Here is a 26468-nt window from a genome sequence, read left to right on the forward strand (position 1 = left end):
GTTGTGTCTTCAAGTCTCTTTTTATAGGCCTTCAGTTATGTACCTTATCACTTCTCAGTTTTTCTTTGCTTTTGTTTTCTCTGTGTACTTATTTTCCTTACCCCATCCCCTTCTTTCGCAGCAAAGCTTCATTTCTCTGCCAGAACTTCAGCAGCTTCGTCAGCGCGTATGATCCCAAAGTAGTTCTTCAATTGATTCTCCATCCCCTTGTAGCAGCACTGCAATTTCTTTTATCTGGATGATGGTGGGGATATTGAATAATAGCCTCCGAACTGAGAAGAAACTTTGAGACCAAAACGTGAAGCAGGCAACTCCATGAAGTATAATTATGATGTTTATTGTGGGTACTTATATAGGGGCAGTACGGGCGGACAACCACCAGAGGCATTTGTAGCTGAACTCTATGCTGCCAGAAGGGGCGTGGGGGAATTCATTTATTTATCTTATTTATTTTTTAAAAAATGTTTTCTTATTTATTTATTTTATTTATTTATTTTTGGCTGCACTGGGTCTTTGTTGCTGTGCGCAGGCTTACTCTAGTTGCGGAGAGCCAGGGCTACTCTTCGTTGTGGTGTGCGGGCTTCTCATTGCGGTGGCTTCTCTTGTTGCAGAGCACGGGCTCTAGAGCACAGGCTCAGTAGTTGTGGCACACAGGCTTAGTTGCTTTGCGGCATGTGGGATCTTCCTGGCCCATGGCTCAAACCCGTGTCCCCTGTATTGGCAGGTGGATTCTTAACCACTGCACCACCAGGGAAGCCCTGGCATGGGGGAATTTAAAGGGACCAAAGCTAAAGATAGAATCTGACTACTAAGCGAGAAGCACATTCGTGCCAGTGGGAACTGGGGGTTTCTCCTCCCTTCTGAGGTCTCATGAACATTATTCCTCATGGACCATTAACCATCTAGACTAGCAAAATGCATTATTCCAGTTTTCATATCAGATAAAGGCAAGAGTAAGAGTTGATAGGGAACTTATCTGGCTTTGGATGCATTCCTTGTGAGTAGGCTAAAGCTCAGAAAGGGGACTGTGGGCCTAAGATGGAGCTGACAAAGTGAAGTCAGTGTGGTCCAGCCACATAGATGGCATGCTTTCTTCATCCCATCTCAGTTTACAGTCATCTATTTGGAGAGTCCTAGCAGTACTTGCTGAGTTCAGGAGATGTTTGTAGGTGATGATGGCTTCTGGTTGAAGTAACGGTTTCTTTAAATTTTCTTAACAGTGGTGGGAGGTGGAAGGTTCCACCCTTTCAGGGGAAGATGACCATCATCTGTGACTTGGTGCACTGAGTAATGGGGTCACTTTACAACAGGTGCCAAGGTCTGCAGTCTACCTCATACTTCAGTTGGAGGATGGAGGGAATGAAAAGTGCCCATTGAACTGAGAAGATAGCTTAAGACTGAAAAAGAAGGCAGGCAGCTCCATATAATCAGTGGATCAGTTTATTAGAGGGTAATTTACTCACATGGTGAGATCAGGTGGGTGAACTAGAAGCATTTGCAGCTGCACTCCGCACCACTGAGGGGCCTCTGGAACAGTTTTATTGTTAACCTAGGTATGGGGGGGGGTATGTGCTTGGAAATAGGAAGTGCATTTCTTTTTTCTTTTTTTTTCTGGGAAGTGCATTTCTAAGTCAAGTTTTATGAATGGGTAACTCGTCTGGTGGGCGATGGGAATGTGTCAGTGAAGATCTTCATAGCTGTTTGGAGACTGTTAGAGCATAGAGGCCACCTGGAACTAATGATCCTAAAACAATATCTATTAACTACAAAGCCCTTGATGACAGAAAAGTGATTTTACCTCATAGTACAGTCACAGGAAGGGTCACTGGAGGGACAGGAGGAATTGAATGGGCCCATGATGGTGGCAGTTTTGCTAACAGCCATACATACTTCTTTGTAGACTCTTGGTTTGATTTTGTTTTAATATGCTCTTTCTTGCTTTTTTCTTTTGCATGTTGTGGTTTTGGGCAGCATTTTACTCTCTTTTGTTCTCTACCTCAGTTGTCAATTTTTGTCTTACTTTGTTCTCAGTTCAACCAGCCTTCTTTGGTTTGGTTGTTGACTCAGTGGCTAAAACAGAACAAGGGTCAGTGGGGTTTCTTTTCCCTTTTGCAGTTACTTGAGCTGCAGCCACCATCTACATACAACTGCCCTTCAAGGACATGTAACCTGTTCTGCTGAGTGCCCACCTTTTCAGTCCTGGGAGCTGGTACTCAGTACCTTTTTTTTTTTTAATTGGCTGCACCCCGTGGCATGCGGGATCTTGGTTCCTTAGTTTCCTGACCAGGGATTGAACCTGGTCAGTGAAAGCGTCCAGTCCTAACCACTGGACCTCCAGGGAATTCCAGTTGCTTTGTTTTTTAAGCAGAATTATTTATCACTTTGCTGATTATAAAAATAATGTACAATTCAGGGAACATAGACAAATAGGAATGGAAAGCTCTCTAGTCCCACTTGCCAGAGGAGATTAACTGCTGAAAACACTTTGGTGGCCAAGGCTTAGGAACTTTTTTGTGCCTATGCAAACTGTGCTTTATTTTTATTTTGTTTAAGACATAAGTGAGCTCATAAGTATAATTTCTAAAACTTGCCTCTTAATTTACTTTTTTGGGGGGGAAATTGGGAAAAGACAAAAAATACAAAGAAGAAAATAACAGGCAGGCGTATTTCCAACACACAGGAGTAACCTCTTCTAACATTTCGGCATATTTGCAGTCATCATTGTACAATCTTAAAAGAAAAAGAGACCTTGAACATAAATGTTGTGTTAAAAAAATCAAATCACTACAAATAAAGTCTCCCTTTAACTGTTATTTCCAACCTCTCCACTTCCACAATCAGTAGGAGTTTTTGTAAATCTTTTTAGGCCATTTAAAAACCTTTCAAAAAAAAAATAAATAAAAACCTTTCGAGTGCTTTTATGTACATCAGACCTAAGAAATTTAAACATAAATATGATTTTAGGTTTTTTCTCCAATTATACCTAAGTTCTTTTTAACTTAGCATACGTTTTTGATACTGTTGGGAAAAGCAGTCAGGCGCAGCTGCTTCTCTCTAGCATAACTCTGCAAGAGTAGCCCTGGCTGAGGACATTTTCTTGCAAAGAAATCAAGAGCCCTCATAGCCTGTGCTGTGCTTAGCCTTTTGAGGGACTATCTTTACCTGTTCAGTGCTTAATGTGTACCCCTTTTTTCTTTTTTTTTTTTTGGAGAATTATGTTTTTTAAAAAAAATTATTTTATTTTATTTTTGGCTGCGTTGGGTCTTTGTTGCTGCACGCAGGCTTTTCTCTGGTTGCGGTGAGTGGGGGATACTCTTCGTTGTGGTGCGTGGGCTTCTCTTGTTGCTGAGCACGGGCCCTATGCATGTGGGCTTCAGTAGTTGTGGCACGTGGGCCCAGTAGTTGTGGCTCGCAGGCTCTAGAGTGCAGGCTCAGTAGTTGTGGCGCACGGGCTTAGTTGCTTTGCGGCATGTGGGATCTTCCCAGACCAGGGCTCGAACCCGTGTCCCCTGCATTGGTAGGTGGATTGTTAACTACTGTGCCACCAGGGAAGCCCCCCTTTTTTCTTCTTAGGTGCATGTGTCAATGGCCCCCAGGCCCTCCCTTGCTTTCTGTATTTCAGACCCCATGGGTAAGGGGCCAAGGTTCTTCTACTGTATCATGAAGGGTGGTGCTGGTATCTGTTCCACCTGCATGGCTTTGGCTGCGAAGTGGATCCGTTGGTCATGGGGGACCAATGGTTTGCAGGGGGTTGAATCTTGTACACTTTGTTTTCTTCTCTTGCTCTAAGCGAACACTGTATCACTTGAGCCTCGTGTGTGTGTTGTCTGTTCTCAGGAACTTAGAATTACGCTCTGTCTCTTCTGTGGGTGGCACTGATCTGCTTTTTAACCTTGGCTGCATAGCTTGACCACCCAGTGAACAGTGAAACAATTGTATTGTTTCTTAAAGGTCTTGTACAGTCTTTTAAATTGTTGTATGGTATTTCATCCTATAAAGTGCTACACTTTTATTTAGTTGTATTGATGGGCAAGTAGGTCATTTCCAATATTGTGTTATTACAAAGAGTACTCTAGTGAACACCTGTGTAAATGCCTCAATACCTGTGCAAGTGTTTTTCCAGGGAGCTTCCTAGAACTGAAATTTCAGGGGCATAGGTAATATGACTTTTTAGCTTCACTGCAGACTTTCAAACTACTTTTCCTAGTGGCTGTAAACATTTACACTTCTGTCCAGTGGTTTGTGCTTTTGTTCTTTTTTTTTTGACAAGAGGTTTTAAAATACTGAATAGTCATATATCACCCTTTTTCCTTTGTTTCCTTAAGAAATCCTTGCTTACCCCAGGGCTCTTACTCCTTTTTGTTTGTTTTAATATTAATTAATTTATTTATTTGGCTGTATCAGGTCTTTGTTGTGGCACACAGGATCTTTAGTCGCGGTATGCGAACTCTTAGTTGTGGCATGTGGGATCTAATTTCCTGACCAGGGATCGAACCCAGACCCCCTGCATTGGGAGCATGGAGTTTTAGCCATTGGACTGCCAGGGAAGTCCCTGTTTGTTTTTGAAGTTAAATCTTTAGCTAGAACTCGTTTTTTGTGTGATCCCCTGCAGGTACTGAAGGATGACTGTATCCGTTTATCTGGGAATGGAGTTGCAAGTAGTAACTGTACGTTTAACTTAATGATGCGTGACTGTTTTCCAGTGTGGCTGCACAATTTACATTTCCACCAGCAGTGTATGAGTGTTCCAGTGTTTATCTCTACATCCTTACCAACATGTTATTTTCTGACTGTTTGATTCTAGCCATCCTAGTGGATGTGAAGTGGTATTTTATTGTGGTGTTGATGTGCTTTTTCCCTGATGACTAATGTTGTTGAGGATCCTCTGTGTTTTTCAGCCATCTTTATAGTTTCTTTGGAGAAATGTCTGTTAAGATGCTTTGTCTAATTTTATTTGTGTTGTCTTTTCATTATTGAATTGTAAGTTATTTATATTTTCTAGTGACAAGTCCCTTATAAGATATGTGATTTGTAAATTTTTTTTCCCACTCTGTGGGTTGTCTTTTCACTTTCTTCATGAGACCTTTGAAGCACAAGAATTTTAATTTAGGTGAAGTCCAATTTATCTATTTTTTCTTATTTTTGCATGTGGGATGCATTTGGTAGAATCCATTGACTAATCCATTGTCACAAAGTATTACACTTACATTTTATGATAAGAATATTATAGTTTTAGCTTCTTACATTTGGGTCTTTGATCCATTTTGAGTTAATTTTTGTATATTGTATTATGTAGGGATCCAACTTCATTCTTATTCATGTAGACATATAGTTGTCCATGTACCACTTGTTGAAAAGACTATTCTTCCTCCCTTTGTGTGGTCTTGGCACACTCGTTAAAAATAAATTGACCATAGACAATTTGTGGACTCTTAATTCTGTTTCATTGATCTTTATGTCTTTCCTTATGCCAGAACCACACTGTCTTGATGACTGCTGCTTTTTTATAAAGTAAGTTATGAAATCTATTCTCCCAGCTTACGCTTTTTAGTTTTAGTGTTTCATTTTTTTAATAGATTATACTCACTCAAAGTTATTATAAAATATTGCTGTAGTCCCTGTGCTGGACAATATATGCTTGTAGCTTATTTATTTCATACATAGTAGTTTGTACCTCTTAATCCTCTACCCCTGTCGTGCCCCTCCTCCCTTCCCTCTCCCCATTGGTAACCACAAATGTTTTCTCTGTTTCTGTTTTGTTATATTCATTTGTTTGTTTCATGTTAAATTTTAATTAATTAATTTATTTGGCCATGCCACACGGCATGTGGGATCTTAGTTCCCTTACCAGGGATCGAACCCACGCCCCCTGCATTGGAAGCTCGGAGTCTTAACCACTGGACTGCCAGGGAAGTCCCTGTTTCATTTTTTAGATTGCATATTTAAGTGATAACATACAGTATTTGTCTTTCTTTTTCTGATTTATTTCACTAAGCACCCTCCAGGTCCAACCATGTTGCAAATGGCAAAATTTCATTCTTATTTATGGCTGAGCAATATTCCACAACTTCTTTATCCATTCATTTGTTGATGGACACTTAGGTTGCTTCCATGTCTTGGCTGTTGTACATAATGCTTTTATAAGCACGGAGGTGCATGTATCTTTTCAAATTAGTGTTTTTGTTTTCTTTGGGTATATACCCAGGAGTGGAATTGCTGGATTATATGATGGTTCTATTTTTAGTTTTCTGAGGAACCTTCATACTGTTTTCCATGGTGGCTGCACGAATTTACATTCCCACTAACAGTGTACTAGGGTTCCACATCCTCACCAACATTTGTTATTTGTGATCTTTTTGATGATAACCATTCTGACATGTGAGGTGATATTGTGGCTTTGATTTGCATTTTTCTGATGATTAGCAGTGTTGAACATCTTTTCATGGGCCTGTTGGCTGTCTATATGTCTTCTTTGGAAAAATGCCTATTCAGGGTTTCTGCCCATTTTTTAGTTTGGTTGGTTGTTTTTTTGACATTGAGTTGTGTGAGCTGTTTATATATTTTGGATTTTAACCCTTTATCGGTAATATCGTTTGCAAGTATTTTCTTCCATTCAGTAGATTCTCTTTTCATTTTGTCAGTGGTTTCCTTTGCTGTGCAAAAGCTTCTATGTTTAATTAGGTACCATTTGTTTATTTTTGCTTTTGTTTCCTTTGCCTTAGGAGACAGATCCAAAAAAATATTGCAATGATTTATGTCAAAGAGTGTTCTTCCTATGTTTTCTTCAAGGAGATTTATGGTTTCTGATCTTAACATTTAGGTCTTTAATCCATTTTGAGTTTAATCTTTACTTCATTTTGAGTTTATTATTGTGTATGGTGTGAGAAAATGTTCTAATTTTCATTCTTCTACATGTAGCTGTCCAGTTTTCCCAGCACCACTTATTGAAGAGACTGCCTTTTTTTACATTGTATATTCTTGCCTCCTTTGCCATAGATTATTTGATCATAAATGTGTGGGTTTATTTCTGGACTCTCTATTCTGTTCCACTGATTTATGTGTCTTGTATGTGTATGTGTGTGCACACATGTGCAGCACCATACTGTTTTGATTACTGTAGCTTTGTAGTGTACTCTTAAGTCAAGGAGCATATCTCCAACTTTGTTCTTTTTTCTCAAGATCACCTTAGCTATTTGGGATCTTCTGTGGTTTCATATAAATTTTAGAATTATTTGTTTTAGTTCTCTGAAAAATGCTGTGGGTTTTTTGATAGGGATTGCATTAAATCTGTAGCTTGCTTTAGGTAGTATGGACATTTTAATAATATTAATTCTTCCAATCCATGACCACAGGATTTCTTTCCATTCTTTGTTTCATCTTCAGTTTTCTTCAATAATGTTTTTTTTAATTAATTAATTTACTGACTGTGTTGGGTCTTTGTTGCTGTGTGCAGGCTTTCTCTAGTTGTAGCGAGTGGGGGCTACTCTTTGTTGTGGTGCACGGGCTTCTCATTGCAGTGGCTTCTCTTGTTGTGGAGCATGGGCTCTAGGCACGCAGGGCTTCAGTAGTTGTGGCACGCGGGCTCTAGAGTGCAGGCTCAGTAGTTGTGTTGCATGGGCTTAGTTGCTCCACAGCATGTGGGATCTTCCCAGACCAGGGCTTGAACCCGTGTCACCTGCATTGGCAGGCGGATTCTTAATCACTGCACCACCAGGGAAGTTCCTCAATAATGTTTTATAGTTTTTCAGAGTATATAGGTCTTTCACCTCCTTGGATAAGTTTATTCCTAGGTATTTTATTCCTTTTGATGCAATTTTAAGTAAGGTTGTTTTCTTGCATTTTCTTTCTGATTCTTCATTACAAGTAAATAAAAAAGCAATAGATTTGTATATATTAATCTTGTATCCTGCAATCTTACTGAATTAATTTAGTCTAACAGTTTTTTGGTGGAAGCTTTGGAGACTTTAGGGTTTTCTATATATAGTATTATGTCATCTGCAAATAGGGACATTTTTACTTCTTCCCTTCCAGTTTGGTTGCCTTTTATTTTTTTTTCTTGTCTGATTACTGTGGCTAGGATTTCCAATACTATGTTAAGTAAAAGTGGCAAGAGTGGGCATCCTTGTCTTGTTTCTGATTTTCGAGGGAAAACTTTGAGCTTTTTATCCTATGGCGTTAGCTCTGGGTATGTCATAAATGGCCTTTGTTATGTTGAGATATTTCCCTGTAAGCCAACTTTGAAGGGAATTTTTATCATGAATGGATTTAAATTTTGTCAGATGCTGTTTCTGCATCTATTGAGATCATGTGGTTTTTATTCTTTATTTTGTTAATGTGGTGTATCTCATTTATTGATTTACGGATGTTGAGCCATCCTTGCATCCCTGGAATAAATTCCATTTGATCATGGTGTGTGATCCTTTTTATATATTGTTGAATTTGGTTTGCTCATATTTTGTTGAGGATTTTTGTGTCTAGGTTCATCAGAGATACTGGCCTGTAATTTTCCCTTTTTGGTAGTGTCTTTGTCTGGTTTTGGTATCAGGGTAATGTTGGCATTGTACAATGAATTTGGGAGTGTTCTCTCCTCTTCAAAAGTTTGAGAGGAATAGGTATTAGCTCTTCTTTATATGTTTGGTAGAATTCCCCTGTGAAGCCATCCAGTCCCGAGATTTTGTTTGTTGGGAGTTTTTTGATTTCTAATTTAATTTCACTACTAGCGATTGGTTTGTTCAGATTGTCTGTTTATGATTCAACCTTGGAAGAGTGTAGGTTTCTAGAAATTTATCCATTTCTTCTAGGTTGTCCAGTTTGTTGGCATGTAACTTTTTGTAGTATTCTCTTAGGATTTTTTTGCATCTCTGTGATATCGGTTGTAGTTTCTCCTCTTTCATTTATTATTTTGTTTTCTTGGGTCTTTTCCCTTTTTTTGTTAAAGAGCCTGGTTAAAGGCTTATCAGTTTTGTTTATCTTTTCAAAAAAAAACCCAGACAGTTCTTAGTTTTATTGATCTTTTCTGTTGTTTTAAATCTCAATTTTATTTATTTTCTCTCTGGTCTTTATTATTATTTCTTTTCTTCTGCTGATTTTGGGCTTCATTTATTCTTCTTTTTCTAATTCCTTTAGATGGTAAGTTTGGTTGTTTGAGATGTTTCTTGAGATAGGCCTGTATTGCTATAAACAACTGCTTTATCTGTGTCTCATAGATTTCGGAAAGTTGTGTTTTTATTTTTATTTGTCTCAAGGTACTTTCAGATGTTCTCTTTGATTTCTTCTTTGACCCATTGGTTTTTTAGTAGCATGTTTAGTCTCCACATGTTTGTATTTTTCCCATTTTTCTTCTTGTAATTGATTTCTAGTTTCATATCATTGTGATTGGAAAAAATGCTTGATATACTTTCTGTCCTCTTAAATTTGTTAAGAGTGTTTCGTGGTTTAGCATGTGATCTATCCTGGAGAATGTTCCATGTACACTTGAAAAGAATGTGTATTGTGTTGGTTTTGATGGAATGTACTATAGATATCTATTAAGTCCAGTTGGTCTAATGTGTCATTTAATACCACTCTTTGTTGATTTTATGTCTAGATGATCTGCCCATTGATGTAAGTGGGGTGTTAAAGTCCCCTACTGTTATTGTATTACTGTCAATTTCTCCCTTTATGTCTGTTAATATTTCCTTTTTGTATTTAGGTGGTCATATATTGGGTACATATATGTTAACGAATGAATGTTATATCTTTTTTTTTTTTGGCTGCGCCGTGTGGCTTGCGTGATTGTAGTTTCCTGACCAGGGATTGAACCCACGCCATCGGCAGTGAAAGTCCTAACCACTGGACTGCCAGGGAATTCCCACATATCTTCTTCTTGTATTGATTTCCTTTACTATTGTGTAATGTCCGTCTTTGTCATTCGTTATAGACATTGTTTTAAAGTCTACTTTGTCTGATATGAGTATAGCTGCCTCAGCTTTCTTGTCGTCTCCACTTGCTTGAAATATCTTTTTCCATCCCCTCATTTTCAGTCTGTGGTGTCTTTAGCTGTGAAATGAGTCTCTTATAGGCAGCATATAGATGGATCTTGTTTTTATATTCAATTAGCCACCTTTTGTCTTTCGATTGGAGCATTTAGTCCATTGACATTTAAAGTGATTATTGATAAGTATATACTTTTTGCCATTTTGTTAACTTGTTTTCTTGTTTTTTATAGTTCTTCTTTGTTCTATTCTTCTGTTCATTTCTTCCTTTGTGGTTTGATGATTTTCTTTAGTAGTATTCTTGTGTTCCTTTCTTTCTAGTATTTGTATATCTATTATAGTTTATTGATTTGTGGTTATCATGGGGTTCATGTATGTTGACCTGTAACTATATCTACTTGTTTTAAACTGATAATCATTTAAGTTCAAAATACATTCTAAACGATTTATATTTTTCATTCCCCTCCCCCACATTTTGTTTTTGATTTCATATTTTACATCCATGTTTCTCCCTTAACTGTTTACTGTAGTTACAGTTGATTTTACAATTTTTGTCTTTTAATCTTTGTGCTAGCTTATTTAAGTGGTTGATCCTCAGCCTTTACTATATATTTGCCTTTACTAGTGGGGTTTTTCCTTTCCTATATATGTATTTTAAAATTTATTTATTTTTGGCTGCATTGGGTCTTCGTTGCTGCGCACAGCCTTTCTCTAGTTGTGGTGAGTGGGGACTACTCTTTGTTGCAGTGCCCGGGCTTCTCATTGCTGTAACTTCTCTTGTTGTGGGGCACGGGCTCTAGGCATGTGGGCTTCAGTAGTTGTAGCACATGGGCTCAGTGGTTGTGGTTCTTGGGCTCTAGAGCACAGGCTCAGTAATTGTGGTGCACGGGCTTAGTTGCTCCGCGGCATGTGGGATCTTCCTGGGCCAGGGCTCGAACCCATGTCCCCTGCATTGGCAGGTGGATTCTTAACCACTGCACCACCAGGGAAGTCCCCTTTCCTATAAATTTTTACTTTTTATTGTAGCCTATTCTTTTCCACTTAGAGAAGACTCTTTAACATTTCTTTTAGGGCCTGTTTAGTATTGATGAACTCTTAGTTTTTTGCTTGTGTGAGAAGTTCTTTATCTTTCCATCAATTCTGAATGATAACCTTGTTGGTTAAAGTGTACTAGGTTGTAGGTTTTTCCCCTTTAATACTGTAAATATATCATGCCACTCCCCTCTGGCATGCAAAGTTTCTGCAGAAAAATTTGCTGATAGCCTTATAGGGGTTCCTGTATATATGACTCTTTGTTTTTCTCTTGCTGCCTTTAGAATTCTCTTTATCCTTCATTTTTGCCATTTTAATTATAACATTTCTTGGTGTGGGTCTCTTTGGGTTCATCTTGTTTGGGACTCTCTGAACTTCCTGTACCTGGATATCTGCTTCCTTCTTCAGGTTCGGGAAGTTTTCAGTCATAATTTCATCAGATACCTTTTCAATCCTTTTTTCTGTCTCTTCTCCTGGAACCCCTATAATGTGAATGTTGATATGCTTGATATTGTTTCAGAGGTCTCTAAAACTGTTCTCATTTTTTAAAAAAAATCTGGTTTTTTCTTTGCTGTTCTGATTGGGTGATTTCTATTATTGTACCTTCCAGATCACTTGTGCATTCCTTTCTATCAGCTAGTCTGCTGTTAATTCCTCCTAGTGTGTTTTTCATTTCAGTTATTGTATTTTTCATTACTGACTGGTTCTTTTGTACATTTTCTAGTTCCTTTTTAAAATTCTCACTGTGTTTATCTATTCTTTTCCCTAATTTAGTTACCATTCTTATTACTGATGCTTAGAACTCTCTATCTGCTAAATTATTTATTTCTCTTTCATTAGTTTTTTTTTTCAGGGGATTTATCTGGTTCTTTCATGTGAGACAGACTCTTCTGTCTTCTCATTTTACTTAACTTTTTGTGTTTCTGTGAAATTAGGTGAAACAAGTTACCTGTCCCAATCTTGAAGGGGTGTCCTTGCGTGAGAGCATTCCTATACAATCTGTGTGTGCCCAGTGGCTTTGGTGCGAGAACTGGATCTGACGTGAGCATGAGTCACACCTTCCCCCAGGGTGTGCTCACAGCTCTCACCTTAGTGGGAGGTGGGGCTGGAGATGGAGGGGTTAGAGCTAGAGCCAGGTGTGAGCCAGAGCTTCTCCTATGCTCAATAGCCAACACCACCCTATTGGGAGCAAGGGTATGTCTCAAGTTGCTGGAGCAAAAGCCCTGAGGATCGGGTCCAAGCCTGTTCTGTTTCTTTTAAGTATGTGCTCTCCTCCCTCCCAGGACTGGCACCCTTGCCACCCTTGCCCAGTCTGCTGCCTCTGCATCTCCAGCAATAGCCACCCTCAGATGCAGTGTCAGGTCTGTTGCCCAAGTGTGCACTCTCCTTAGCAATGGCAGCCTTCACCCTAGTGGGGAGCTACACCAGAGTTAGAGGGACTGGAGTGGGTGCTTGCTGTGGGCCAGGTTGCTTGCTGGGGTGGTCGCAGGAAACCAGCCAGTGCCCCGGGTGGTTTCAGTCTGCTTCCTTTACTTCCTTTACTTTGTTTCCGGCAGTGTGCATGCTGTTCACGAGTGGAGCCCTCCTGTAAGTCCCACTGGTTTTCAAAGCAGCCAAGGGGACTCGTCTTCCTGGTGTTGGACTTCAGATCTGGGGTGCCCAATATGTGGTTTGAACCCCTCATTCCCCAGTGAGGATCTGTGAGCCCATGATTATCCCCCTCTTCTGTGTCCCCTCCTCTCGGCTTAGGTCCCAACATAATTTCTTCTCCTCTCTTCCTGCCCTACTCCTTGTGGATCTTTCTTTATAGCCTTGGTTGTAGAAGAGTTTTTCTGCCCATCTCCAGCTTGTTTTTAGTAAGAATTGCTCCACATGGAGATGTGTTTTTTAAAAAAATATTTATTTATTTATTTGGCTGTACCAGGTCTTAATTGCCTAGTGTGGGATCTTCGATTGTGGCATGTGGGATCTTTTAGTTGCAGCAAGTGAACTCTTGGTTGCAGCAGGTGGTATCTAGTTCCCTGACCAGGGATTGAACCTGGGCCCCCTGCATTGGGAGCTCAGAGTCTTAGCCACTGGACCACCAGGGAAGTCCCATAGATGTATTTTTGATGTGTTCTTGGGGATGTGAGCTCATTGTCCTCCTACTCTGCCATCTTTTTTCTACTCTGCCATCTTGATCTCTTCCCTCTCTTCCAGCTTATTCTTTTTCAAGATTGTGTTGTGTATTATGTGGGTCTCTTGAGTTTCCATATGTTAGGATCAGCTTTTCAATTTCTACAAAGAAGCCAGCTGGGATTCTGATAGGGATTTTTTTGAATCTATGGATAAATTTGGACAGTATTGTCATCTTAACAATGTTTTGTCTTCTGATCCGTGAACAACGAATGTCTTTCCATTTATTTAAAGTTTTAATTTCTTCTAACAGTGTTTTGTAGTTTTCATAGTATAAGTTTTGTTCTTATTTTGTTAAATTCATTCCTAAGTATTTTATTCTTTTTCATGTGATTGTAGATGGAATTGTTTTCTTAATTTTATTTTTGGTTTGTTCATTTTTACTATGTAGAAATACCACTGATTTTTTTTTAAAGTAAAAAAAATTTTCTTCTAGTTTTTTTGAGATATAATTGGTATACAACACTGTATAAGTTTAATGTGGACAGCATAATGATTTGACTTACATACATCATGAAATGATTATCACAATAAGTTTAGTGAACATCCATCTCATTTAGATACAAAATTAAAGAAATAGAAAAAAATTTTTTCTTGTAAAAAAAATTTTTTTCTTGTGATGAAAATTCTTAGGATTTTCATCTTAACAATTTTTATATATAATGTACAACAGTGTTAATTATATTTATCAAGTTGTACATTACATCCCTAGTACTTATTTATCTTATAACTGGAATTTTGTACCTTTGACTGCCTTCATCTAGTACCCGCGAGCCCTGCCTCTGGTAACCACAAATATGATCCCTTTTCCTGGTCTGCTTGATCCTGACAGGCTCCACTGTGCAAATGTTCATGAGTCCTTTTCTCAGAAATCTAAAGATGATCCTAACTAACAGCATCTACTTTGCACCATCCTTCTCACATCCCTCCTGAACAGTAATGTTGGTTATTTCAGTCTCTTGCCAGCGACTTCTGATGTCCCAGCAAATGGCATTGTCCCCAGCAGTGCTGAAAAGATACTCCCGAGGGCCCAGCAGTGATACATACAACTAACGCAGACTTGCTTGCACTCTGGTGGGTAGACCTTGAACAGGAGTGATGCCTCCAGGCAGGTGGTATGCTGTCCATCCAGCTCAGGCCAAGGCTTCAAGGGAGCGAGGACGCCTTCAGATGATAAAGAAGGAAGAAGAGGATGAAAGCTACACTTCAGTGCCAGCTGCCAGACCACAGACACTCAATCGTCCTGGCCAGGAGCTGTTCCGCCAGCTCTTCAGACAGCTTCGCTACCATGAGTCTTCTGGGCCTCTAGAGACTCTGAACCGGCTCCGGGAGCTCTGCCGCTGGTGGCTGAGGCCAGATGTTCTTTCAAAGGCCCAGATTCTGGAGCTGCTGGTCCTGGAGCAGTTCCTGAGCATCCTGCCAGGGGAGCTTCGGACCTGGGTGCAGCTGCATCACCCTGAGAGTGGTGGGGACGTTGTGGCCTTGCTGGAAGAGCTACAGAGGGACTTCTATGGGACACCATGGAGGGTGAGTGTGAGCAAGCGTGTGGTGCCCAGTGAACTCTGCCTGCTCGTGAGCCTGCTTGTGGGTGGGGGGGTGGGCCTCTGAACCTTCAACACGGAAGAATTCAGGGGAGGTCTTCTCTTCTCATTCCCATGGCACCTGAGCAGCTAAGAACTCGACCCTAAGCAAAGGACCATTTAGCAGGCAGCCCTTCCCTCTTTCCCAGAAGAATATAAGCTCCAGGAAGAAGAGGGTCTGCAAGTATCCATAAACAGTAATGAGGTTTTGGACACATTGACTTAACAGTGCATAAAGTACATCTCCACATACCTAACTTGACTTGTACTAACCTGTAAAGTGGGGGTGGTATCTCTTGCTCGTACACGGGGGAATTAGTGTCAGGATCCTTGGCTTCTAAGTACATCTTGAGACCTAGAAGAGCAGTCTACACAAACCATGTTACTTCTTTCTCAGTAAACTTTTGAGGATTTGTTCTTTGCGGGGGAGATGGGGAAGAAGAGTGGTGAGGGGCAGCCCAGGGCTAGGAAATTGGAAGATCACAATTTTAGACTGCATTCCACAACCTTGGTGTTCTTGCCAACATTGTGGTACCTTCAGAGCCTCAGTTTTTGAAAACAAAATGGAAAACTGATCTAACGGTGAGAATTTGTTCGTTACATATTTGAGTGCCTACCACGTGCCCAGCCCTGGGCTTGGTGCTAGGAAACAGAGCTGACAGTCCCAGTGCAGGCAGTAGAGCAGTGGGTCAGTTAAAGTGCACTCTGTGTGCCCCTCTGCCCCACTCAGGCCAGCCTCTCAATACTTCTCCATACCTTTGAGGTTTTTTTTTTTTTTAAAGAGCATTTATCATTTTTGTAGGCTTTTAAAAAATTTTATAAAGTATGTGTAATTCTACATGTATGATTCATGCATAAATGAAAGTTACTTTTAAGATTTCTGAAACATATTTGACATACTTCTCCTCTAAATTTAATATAAAAATTAAATCAATTAAAACATTGAACATTGTCTACCAGCAATAAATGATAACAAATATTAAACAAGAAAACCTTTTGCCCAACATTGGGTACTATTTTTTAAAATCTAAAAGAACATTTATAATTTTTACCAAAACCATGAGTTGTTCAAAATGACCTAAAGATAACTTTTAAAGCAAATAAGGTACATAGTAGGTACAAAATTGTGGCTTGGGTATATTCAAGTCAGTCGAGAGCTAGGTGTGTGGTTTAAAAATCCATGAAAACATTGCCAAACGAGCGGAAAGGGCCTACCTGGTTGAAAGCTAGTTAGAAATTAGAAAACAAAAAACAGAGCCTGGAAAAAAGCCTACCAGATTCTAAAAAATGAACAGAAATGCTCAAGATGCATATAAATTATAGTTTATCAAAATTACCAAAATTTGAGAAACAGGGGCCTGAGAAAGTTTGTCCTTAAACTCATTTGTCTATGCTTCCATATTGTTATTTTTTCTTTATTCTCCCTTTGGTAGGATTTGGGAGGAACAGGAGATAAATTGCTGTGATCACTTTATCTTCTTCAGTCTATAGCTCGGTATTAGGTACTTAATGGCCTCAGGCTAAGATTCGTCCATATCAGTGTAGAGAATGTCTTGGCCACAGGGCCAGAAAAACCTGAAGTTCACTGGCTGTAGCTTCCTATACTCAGTTTTGCATCAGGGATAGCCTTGCCTCCAGAGACCAAGACTGTTTGAAGTCCCAGCACAGAGACCACCTTTCTCCAGGTCTCTGCTTGGATGGGTACTTCCCTGTTTTTGCACCTGAGACTTTTTCTTCTGTGATTCCATAGCTGACCCTCACAGTTAGCATGTCTCTCTAGTGGTGTTGCTATTTTAGTCAGGTTTATAGTCTGGGAGCCTTCCTGCCTCTTCGAGGTCACTTTGCATATCACTACCTAGAGCAGTGCCCGAAACTTGATAGATGTTATCTGACTGCATCTCTGCTGTGAACCATTATCAGTTTAACTCTCAGGGATAAATTTCTTATTTCTAAGTTCCTGGCCAGGGGTGGGGACTGAGGGCTAGTGGGGAGGTATCCTGCAGCACCTGAGGCCTGACAGCAGTGCTGTCACTGACTTGCCATTTGCTTTCCTATGTCAGGCAGGAATCTGGCTTCACCTGTCTCCCCATGGCCCGCTTTAGAGCCCAGGGAGGTGGAGGGGTGAGGGGATCCTCCCTGGGCTTTCTATTCCTCCTTTTCCCTCTACCTGTAGGTAATAAAGGACCTAGCTCACCACTCCCTGGGCCTCTACCTTTTAGAGATTGGCCATGTGGCCAGTTCTGTGAGTTTGCTTTCTGATTCCCACGAGGATCCTCTCACAACATTTTCTTCTTGCCAGGACCCAGCCCTTGCCCAGAGCCCAGATGTGCATTGGATGGGCACAGGAGCCCTGCAAGCCGCACAGATATGGCCCCCTGCTTCACCTCTCAGGAGCGGCTCGGCTCTGGGGGACCACCTGCAGCCTCCCTATGAAATAGGAGTGCGTGACTTCCTGGCTGGGCAACCCGGTACTTACCGCCTGGCTCTAAGACCCCAGCCTATGCCACACTTCCCAAATTTCCTATAACGTTGTCTTTTCACCCTCTGTCCTCTCAGGAGAATCCCTTCTGTCCTGGCCTTGAGCTCTGTGTCCTTTCTATCCTGTGACCCATGTCTACCTACCTTCTCCTCCATTGTACCCCCCACTTCCTGACCCCAGCAGACACCGGGGAAATGTGAAATGGGTGTTTAAAACAGTCCATACCTGCCTGTGGGCCCGGGAGTCCTCCACGTGGGGGGAAGAGTGGGCTTCTCAGTGGGATACCAGAGCTGGGCTGCCCTCTCTCATGACTCTTTCTTCTTCAGATCCTCCTGCTGCACAGGTTTCTGCCCTTTCCCAGAGAGAGGGATGTTCAGGAGACCTGGTGACAGTCCAGCCTCAGGTGAGCCACAGAACCTTCGGTCCTTCCTGATGTCCCACCGTTGCTGCCTCATGGGGTAGCTGTAGCTCCCGCCTGTCCTGTGTCTTTCGGTCCAGTGACCTCACATCCCGAGACGCATGTCCCAGAGACCAGATTATCCCCCAGGAGCCCAGAGCTCTTCTGCTGGGTGATGATCTTCTCTTTCCCCTTTATCAGATCCATCCTGTACTCAACTCAGAGCCAGCCTCATTCCCCTGCCCCCTCCTAAAAGCTGGGAGTTGTGGACTGGCTCTAAGGCATAGGACCGTGTTTTTTCAGGAGGCTGTGACTTTCAAGGATGTGGAGGTGACCTTTTCCCAGGATGAGTGGGGATGGCTGGACGCTTCTCAGAGGAACCTATACAGGGATGTGATGCTAGAGAATTATGGGAACGTGACTTCTTTGGGTAAGGCATTGATATCCCCATGCTTCTACCTACCTCTACTTCTGCCTTCTTAGTTTTCATTATGGTGCATAGAAAGGGGCCTGACCTGGGTTTAGGTCCTGGTCTCTCTAACTACTAACCAAATCACTTAATCTTAATGCCTGTCATGCTAAGTTAATATAAAGATTAAAAGTCATATGTGTCAAGTTCCTAGTCCATTTAGGCATCCAAAATAAGTTGGCTGATTTAACTAGTTGACTTGTCATGTGGCTCTGGAGAATGCTAGCGATCCTTTTGTCTGTGGTTTCTCTCAGCCTCTCTTGTCTCTGCTCAGAGCTGTCAGAAATTCCTGTCTAGGCCTCCTGTCCTAACTTCCTCCACCTGCCTCCCTGGCTTTCCCTCCTCCCTACCAGGAGCTCAGGCCTGAGAGGGTCCTGGAGAGTAGTTCTGTATGATTCATCTACCTTCCATTCACATCCCATTTTCTTCTCTTCTGCAGTGGGGCCATTCACCAAACCTGCTCTGATCTCCTGGTTGGAGGCAAGGGAGCCGTGGGGCTTGAATGTCCAGGGAGCTCATCCTAAGGGGAGTCCAAGTGCTGCCCCTGCAGGTGAGTTCCAGAGAACTGACCAGGTCTTGCTCCTCCTGCATCTATTCTCCTCTTTCTTAAGGTCTTTTATACTAAGAAAATCATGGGGAACTTACTCCATTGTTTACTGGAAGGAAGATCCTTAGCAGTGTTGCTAAGAAGTACTGGGTGCCTGGGCTTCTCCCCTCCAGACCGGCCTATTAGACATTGGTTTCTGGTCATGCCCCTTCCCCAGCAGCGCTCTCAGTAACAGCTCTTGCCCACTGAGGGCTTCACTGTCCTTGTCAGTTCACTGATGCTCCTCCTCAGCCCTGTGCTGCTCTCCCCTTCCCGCTCCTAGGAACCCTCATCCCACTCCTGCTGCTTCTCTTTGCTTGGTCCTTCCCCCGTGGTAGGCTTGACCTCTAGCCCTTGCAGCCAGTCCTCCTAGGAGCCCCACCTCTCAGCTCTTGGAGACCTTCCTATCATGCTCTGTGTCATGATTCCTCTCCCCTCTCTTGCTGTTTAACACCTGCTTCTCAACCCTTTTTGTTTTTCACTGGATGTGTACAGCTAGCTGCCGTACCCGTCTTGCTTCTCCTCTCCCTTTCCTGTCGTCTGGAATACTCTTCCATATTTTGCCTTATCCCTGACTATTTTGTAAAGGTATTGGCAGTCAGGCAAAAGCCTCACCACCTAAGTTCATGACATTTTTTGGTTCCTTGGTGCTTTCTGCAGTTCCAAGTATGGGAAAAGAGAACATTCTCTTTCCCTTTTTTTTTTTTTTTTTTTTTTTTGCGGTACGCGGGCCTCTCACCGCTGTGGCCTCTCCCGCTGCGGAGCACAGGCTCCGGACGCGCAGGCCCAGCGGCCATGGTTCATGGGCCCAGCCGCTCCGCGGCACGTGGGATCCTCCCGGACCGGGGCACGAACCCACGTCCCCTGCATCGGCAGGCGGACTCTCAACCACTGCGCCACCAGGGAAGCCCCCCCTTTTTTTTCTTTTTGGCCACACCTAGTGGCTTCTGGGATCTCAGTTCCCTGAACAGGGATTGAACCCAGGCCACGGCAGGTAAAGCCCAGAATCCTAACCACTAGGCCACCAGGGAACTCCCAAGAGTACATTCTCTTCTGTTTTATTTGTGTCAGGAAATGAGCTCCATGTGAAAACAGACAAGTTCATCTTAAAACATGAACCTTTGGAAGAAGCTATGCCATCAGGATGTCATGGTGCAGCAAATATTTCTGAGGGAACAGGGCTCAGAGAATCTTTTGCACAGAAGAGCAGGTTAAAGGAGCAATGTGGAAACCCCATACAAGTGACAGTTAAGAAAGAAGAGACCAATTCCAGCTACGGGACAGGAAAAGACTGTGAAGAATCGGGAAGAAGTAATAGTCTTCATCTAAAACATATTACATGTTTGAGAGGACCCAGAAAAAAGCAGTCCCTTAAACATGGCTATGGCAAACACTTCAGAGGGAGTTCATACCACTGTGATTACAAGGAATATGGGAAAGGGCTCAGACGCGTGATTGGGGGGTTTAGCCTACATCAGAGAATTCACGCTGGACTGAAAGGGAAGGCAAAGGATGCGCACGGGAAGGACTTCAGCCTTAGTTCTCATCACCAACACGGGCAGAATCTTCACATGGTGGGGACATTGTATACGTGCAGTGACTGTGGGAAGACCTTCAGTCATAGCTCCCATCTTGCATGTCATCAGCGACTTCACACTCAAGAGAAGCCGTTTAAATGTAGGGCCTGTGGGAAAGCCTTCAGGTGGAGCTCGAACCGTGTGCGACATGAGAAAATTCACACTGGATTGAAACCTTATAAATGCAGTTTATGTGACAAAGCTTTCCGACGCATGTCTGCCTACCGCCTGCACCAGGAAATTCATGCTAAGCAGAAATTTCTTGAATCTTATCAGCACGAGGAAGCTCTCTCTTGTGGCTCAGGGTTTGATCATCATTTGAGAGACCAAAATGGGGAGAAACTCTTTGACTGTAGCCAGTGTAGGAAATTCTTCCACTGTAAGTCATATATTCTTGAACATCAAAGGATTCACACCCAGGAGAAACCCTATAAATGCATCAAATGTAGGAAAACATTTAGGTGGAGGTCAAACTTCACTCGTCACATGAGACTGCACCAGGAAGAGGAGGTCTGTGATCCAGACAAATGTAGAGAAGACTTTAGGCAGACCTCCAACTACAGTCAGCCCCAGAGTGCCCCCACTGTGGAGAAAGCTCTTTTGTGTCAGCAGTGTGGGAAGACCTTTAATCAAAAGAAAGCTCTCATTGATCATCAGAGAATTCACACAGGCGAGAAACCATACCAATGCAGTGAATGTGCAGAAGAGTTTCCTCATAAGTCGGCCTTTATTGTTCATAAGAGGCAGCATGCCGTCGAAATAAAGCCTGAGGACATGCCATCGTTTAGTGAGGACGTGCCATCGTTTAGTCAGGACGGAGCATTCCAAGTTCCTCAGAGCAGTCACACCACAGAGGAACCCTACAAATGCAGCCAGTGTGGCAAAGCCTTCCGTAATCACTCATTCCTCCTTATCCATCAGAGAGTTCATACCAGAGAGAAGCCTTATAAGTGCAGGGAGTGCGGGAAGTCTTTCAGATGGAGTTCTAACCTCTCCCGACATCAGAGGGTTCACTCTTTGGGGAAACCGTATGAGTACCATGAAAGTGAAGATGCTCCAAATCTGCAGTCACAAATACTCACTGGTGCAAAACCTTTTTGGTGCCAAGAATGTGGGAAAAGCTTTACACGTAAAAGAAGTCTTTTAGATCATAAGGGAATACACAGTGGAGAGAAACGCTATAAATGTAATCTGTGTGGGAAATCTTACGACAGAAATTATCGCCTTGTTAATCATCAGAGAAACCACACGAAAGAGAGACCATTTAAATGTCAGTGGTGTGGGAAAGATTTCATTGGAAGACATACTCTCTGTATTCATCAGAGAAAACACACCAGAGTGGCCCAGTCTGAATGCAGTGTGGCTGGGTTGTCTTCTCGCCAGGATACAGGGGTGAGTTTACAGGAATTAAAACCAAGTGAGGAGAAGAAACCTCTTGAAGATTGTGAGAAAACTTGTGATCAGAACTCCGGACTCACTGGGCTCCAGGATATACCCACTGGGGGAAAGTGCCACAAATGTACCACGTGTGGGAAAACTTTTAGCAAGAGCTCACAACTCATTAGCCACAAGAGATTTCATACTCGAGAGAGGCCCTTCAAATGCAAAGAGTGTGGGAAGACCTTCAGGTGGTCTTCAAATTTGGCTCGGCATATGAAAAACCATACTAGAGATTAGCTTGGGGTCTGACAGTGTGGGGAGGGGGTCCTGGCTACCCTGCTAGAGAACCCCTGATTGTAGGCAGTGTGGGGCAGACCTTCATAGAGGGCCCAGCCCTTTCTATTTTGGAAGCTAGTGGCAGAGAATCCTGAGGATTCAAAAATGCAGGGCAGGCACCCCCATCCTACTGCTGGAAAATGAGGTGCTGGGGAAGAGCAGCAACGTATTCCAGAAGGAGGCTTGGACCCCTAGGAGTGGTCTTTGCACAATGGCCTGGAGCTCCCCCAGCCAGATCTCCTTCTATAACTCTAAAGGGAGAGACCATTGCCCTTCTTGGTTCAACAAAATGTCCGTGGCATGGTGGGCTGTGGCTGCTGGGAAGGGGCCAGTTGGATCCTAAGTTTCCCTTTTGAGTTTGGCTTGTGATGGTGCCTAGTCTGTTTGACCTTAAAAGCACCAGCAGCAGTAAGAACTAGTCTCTTCTGATGCCTCCAGGGGAGTTCTGGCTGCGGCTTCAGTCTTCACAGCTGACTTTGGATATTTGCCATGGGCGTAGAGTTGTCTCAGCTGCGAATGGAGAACAGGGTACTGGGCTTGATCACCTGGAGAATGAAGCTCGACCAGTGCCCCATCGCCGTCTCCGTCCCACAGGCCTGTATGGGCAGCAGCCGTTCATCTGCTAAACAGAAATGTGCTGAGCATCTCTCATGTGCCAGGCACTGTTGTGTGTGCCAGAGACCCAGCAGTGAGTGGAACAAAAAAGTCTGCCATCTTGGATCTTTACAGACGATAAACAAATAAGATATATATAGTATTTCGGATGATGATATGTGTTGTGGACAAAATGAATCAGAGTAGAGTGAGAGGGAGTGCTGGATTGGGAGGTAGGTTGAGATTTTAAATGGGCTGGTCAGAGAGGACCTCAACTGAGAAGGTGAGATTTGAATAAAGACCCAAAGGAGATCATGGAGGAAGCCCTGTAGGTCCCTAGATGCTACATAGGACCCTTCACAGGAGGTAGGGTCTTGTCTGGTCTCCTAGGGAATGGCAAGTAGGCCCCTGAGCCAGAGTGGAGTGAGCCAGCTGGAAGTGAGGAAGCCAGAAAGGTGGAGGGCCAAGGTGCATGAGCATCGTGGGTCCTCACTGGGGCTTGGCTACCTCAAAGGGAGGTAGGGGGCTTTTGGACAGTTTTGAGTTGAGGATTATTGTGGTCTGAATCTGAACCCTTATAGAATGTAATTCAGATTCAGAGTCCCATGTGTTGAGGGCCCAGGGTCATGGCAAGGGCCTTGGAGTCATCAGATCTGCATTCCAGGCTTGGTTTGTCTTTTCTTGGCAGGATGATCTTGAGTAAGTCACTGAGCATCAGCATCTATTTCCTTGTGTGTGAAATTAGAGTAGCTGGCTCTGCTACCTGGCTATTGGGATTGGTGAAAAGAAGGCTTGGTTTACTAAGATTCTGGGTTAGGGGTCTGATCTCTAGACCAGAGCCCTCACAGAGCTGCAGATCCCATGTCAGTTGATGCTACAAGCACAGAAATACCCCTTTACTGTCCAAATTTTTCATCCTCCCACTCCTTGTGTGCCACCTGGTACCTCATAGAGTTCCTGCCCCAATAGGGGTGTTTCTACTGCCATTTTTATAAATTGATATATATTTATTTTTAAACATTCAAATCAAATTTTAAAAAATGTAAATGTAGTAAAAATCAACAAAAATCTCTCTGTATTGAGGTAAGCCTTGAATATTTGGGGATAGTGCTGATGCAGTCTGTTCAGTAACCTGAGTTTTAAAATAATTTTAATTATATAAGTAGTATGTGATTATTATAGAAATATTAGTAAATACAGATCAGCTGAAAGGAAAAGTCTGACTACTTGGAGCTAACTACTAAACATTTTGGTGTAATCAGTGTTGGGTTTAACTTCATTGCCCTTGCCTGAATGCCCCTGGGCGGACCTGCCTTGTGCTGTCTCCCTTCACCTTCACGCGGAGTGCCACACTCTTGTCCAAGCTGGCCCAGGTCCTTACTCTTTTAAGTCCCAGCCTTCCCTGACCTGTGTGCCTCTAAGCCCTCTCCCCAGGTCCCACCTCTCCTAATGCCTGTATGTTGCTCTGTTAGGTGTTGTCTGGGTTTCCAAAAGTTATTCCCACTACTGCAGCCGGACCAAGTACTTTGGAAGCCAGGTTTGGGTGCTTATTTATCCTTTGGCTGGGCAGAGTAGATTTTGCACAAAGTTGACTCTTTTAAGGAATATAGAACTGGATTTATTATTTCAGCTAAGTCAGGATTGGAAGTTTTTGAAGGGGTCTGTGAGTGAAATGTTGACTAGAGACCGCCCACAAGCACGCCTGCTACTTGGGAGCCCAACCATGGGTGGTTCCGAGTCATAGGACGCTCCGACAGTTTCTGACTGCCCCAGCTATCAGTGCTCACCTCACACCCCATCCTGGCCTGGAGAACATACCCCTTATTCCAGCCCTGCCCCGCCTTCTCTCCTCTTCCTAGGAAGAACTGAAGTTAGGGCCGGCGGGAGCCAGATGGGCTGGGACTCCATGGAGAGGAGTGGGTATCAGGAGGTCTTTCAGGCAGGTGTTCAGTATGGTTGGTCTCACCCTTGCTGACAGAGACTGTCAGCCCAGACAGAGGCATGTGCAGAGAAGAAAGCGCAGGAAATGTAGATTGATATGGACCATCTTACACTCATAAAGTTGGCAAATTTTTAAAAGCCATTGTGTGGGTAAGTGTATGGCACATGGGAACTCACTGCCATGGGTGTGCCAAGCAATTTGCAACATCTTGTAAAATTGTGTGTACTCTACCACTTAGAATTCTAGTCTTGGATAAACCCTAGAATAACTCCATGTGAAGAAGGAAATGTGCATATGACTGTTCATTGCAGCACTGTGTAGATAGTAAGACTGGGAGAAGCCTAAATTTCCATCAACAGAAGAACGGGTAAATACATGGGTTGTTTGGTACTTTGGGAAGTGAACATGAAAGAGCTCGAGTTACATCTGTCAACACAGATGAATCAAAAATGATGCTGAGAAAGTTGCAGAAGCTACGAATACCATTTATGTAAAGTTAAACATACTGTGTATCTGTGGGCGCATTATTTAAACTTACTTGTGTTTCACTTTTTCTGTAAAATGAGATAGTAGTGCCAACCTCACAGGGTGATGGGGGGAGGGGGACAGTTAATGAATTAATGCATGTAAAGTGTTTAGAATAGTGGCTGGCATGTAAACCTTGTTGGCATATAGTAAACAGTGTTACTCTTTTATACAATAATATATTTCCTATGGATTCAAATTATATGAAGAGTGTAAAATCATGTGTTAGAATGAGGTGTGAAAGCCATGCTCTGCTTTCCCAGAGCAGGAGTTGCTGATGGAATCACGGAGGGTACGTGGAGGCTTCAGTTGTGTTTTATTTCTTTTAAGAAGTTGATGTAGATGGGTCAGCATGTTGATTTAATGGGATAAGTGGTGGGTTCTTTTTTAACTGTTTGTTTAAAACATCTCAAAATAAAAATATTTTTGAGCATGGGCTCTGCCATTTTATGATTTTATAGAAATCCTGGCTCTGCCATTTATGTGATGTTTCTTAGAGCGAGCCACTCCATCTCTCAAGGCTTCAGGTTCTCACCTGCAAAAATCGGGAGCAACACAGATGGCTCTTAGTAAAGGAGTGGTTAAACAGGTCTGACACATCCATGATAGAGAACTGGGCAGCAGTTAAAAAGAATGGGAATGTTCTCCATGTATTGACAGATGATCCCCGAGGCCTACAGTTTATAGGAAATTATAAGCTCCATTTCCTTTCATTCCTCCTTGCCTAAAAATAACAAGTGGTGCCAGAAGCTGTAGCCTTATAATTTTAATGAAGAAGTGGGAGCCTGTGAATGGAAGATGCCGAGTCATCCATTCCACTTTTTTAGGTTGGTGAGTAAATAGGTTTACATACCAACTACCCCACCTTTTATGTTAATGCTAACCCAGCTAAGAAGAGCAAAGAGGTTTTGTGTCAGCAGGTTCTAGTCAGGAGCCAGAAACCATATTAGTTAATTTAACAAAAAACTTGTAAAGAATTGTTCACTAGATCTGTCTAAGTAACTGTAAAGGCAAAAAGAGAAGGCTAGGGTATCATGGAGGAAGTAACTGTGAGAAGGAGCTACCACCCAGGACTGGAGGAGCTGTGATAGAATCTGGCCTCATTTTGGATGTTTGACCACTGACAGCTTTCAAGCCCTGTCCCCATTTTGCCTCGCATCTGGGCAAGCTGATAAGAAATCCCAAGCATACCCTCTCAGCTCTGAAGGGGAAGTTTATGCAAATCCTGGCCTTTTTTTGTTGCACTGGAATCCTCACCCCTAACCACAATAAAAACCAGAGCCACTCACCCCTCCTTTATCAAGGCAAACCACCTGGCTTTGGTACCTGTCCTGCTGTCTCCACAGAGCCTCATTATACGAATAATAAACTTTTTCATAACCTCTTGATGTGTGTGTGGTCATTATAGTTTCAACATCTGAA

General features: G+C 42.6%; 1 protein-coding gene across 4 annotated transcripts in view; it reads left to right on the forward strand.

The window, feature by feature from the left end:
* ZNF445 (zinc finger protein 445) overlaps window positions 1-22565 on the forward strand; it is a 34384-nt gene extending 11819 nt beyond the window's left edge. For 2 of the 4 annotated variants that reach the window (XM_067753875.1, XM_067753873.1), the window contains exons 2-7: window positions 14137-14708; window positions 17061-17229; window positions 17567-17643; window positions 17941-18067; window positions 18546-18656; window positions 19764-22565. In XM_067753875.1, the coding sequence (XP_067609976.1) occupies window positions 14280-14708; window positions 17061-17229; window positions 17567-17643; window positions 17941-18067; window positions 18546-18656; window positions 19764-21946 (3096 nt within the window). In that variant the 5' untranslated portion in view covers window positions 14137-14279 and the 3' untranslated portion in view covers window positions 21947-22565. Of the gene's footprint in view, window positions 1-5474; window positions 5512-14136; window positions 14709-17060; window positions 17230-17566; window positions 17644-17940; window positions 18068-18545; window positions 18657-19763 lie in introns of those variants that run through there. The other 2 variants (XM_067753874.1, XM_067753876.1) reach the window with 2 other exon arrangements.
* The last annotated feature ends 3903 nt before the right edge of the window (window positions 22566-26468 follow it).

The sequence above is a fragment of the Pseudorca crassidens genome, chromosome 10, assembly GCF_039906515.1.
Source record: "Pseudorca crassidens isolate mPseCra1 chromosome 10, mPseCra1.hap1, whole genome shotgun sequence".
Classification (NCBI taxonomy): Eukaryota; Metazoa; Chordata; class Mammalia; order Artiodactyla; family Delphinidae; genus Pseudorca; species Pseudorca crassidens.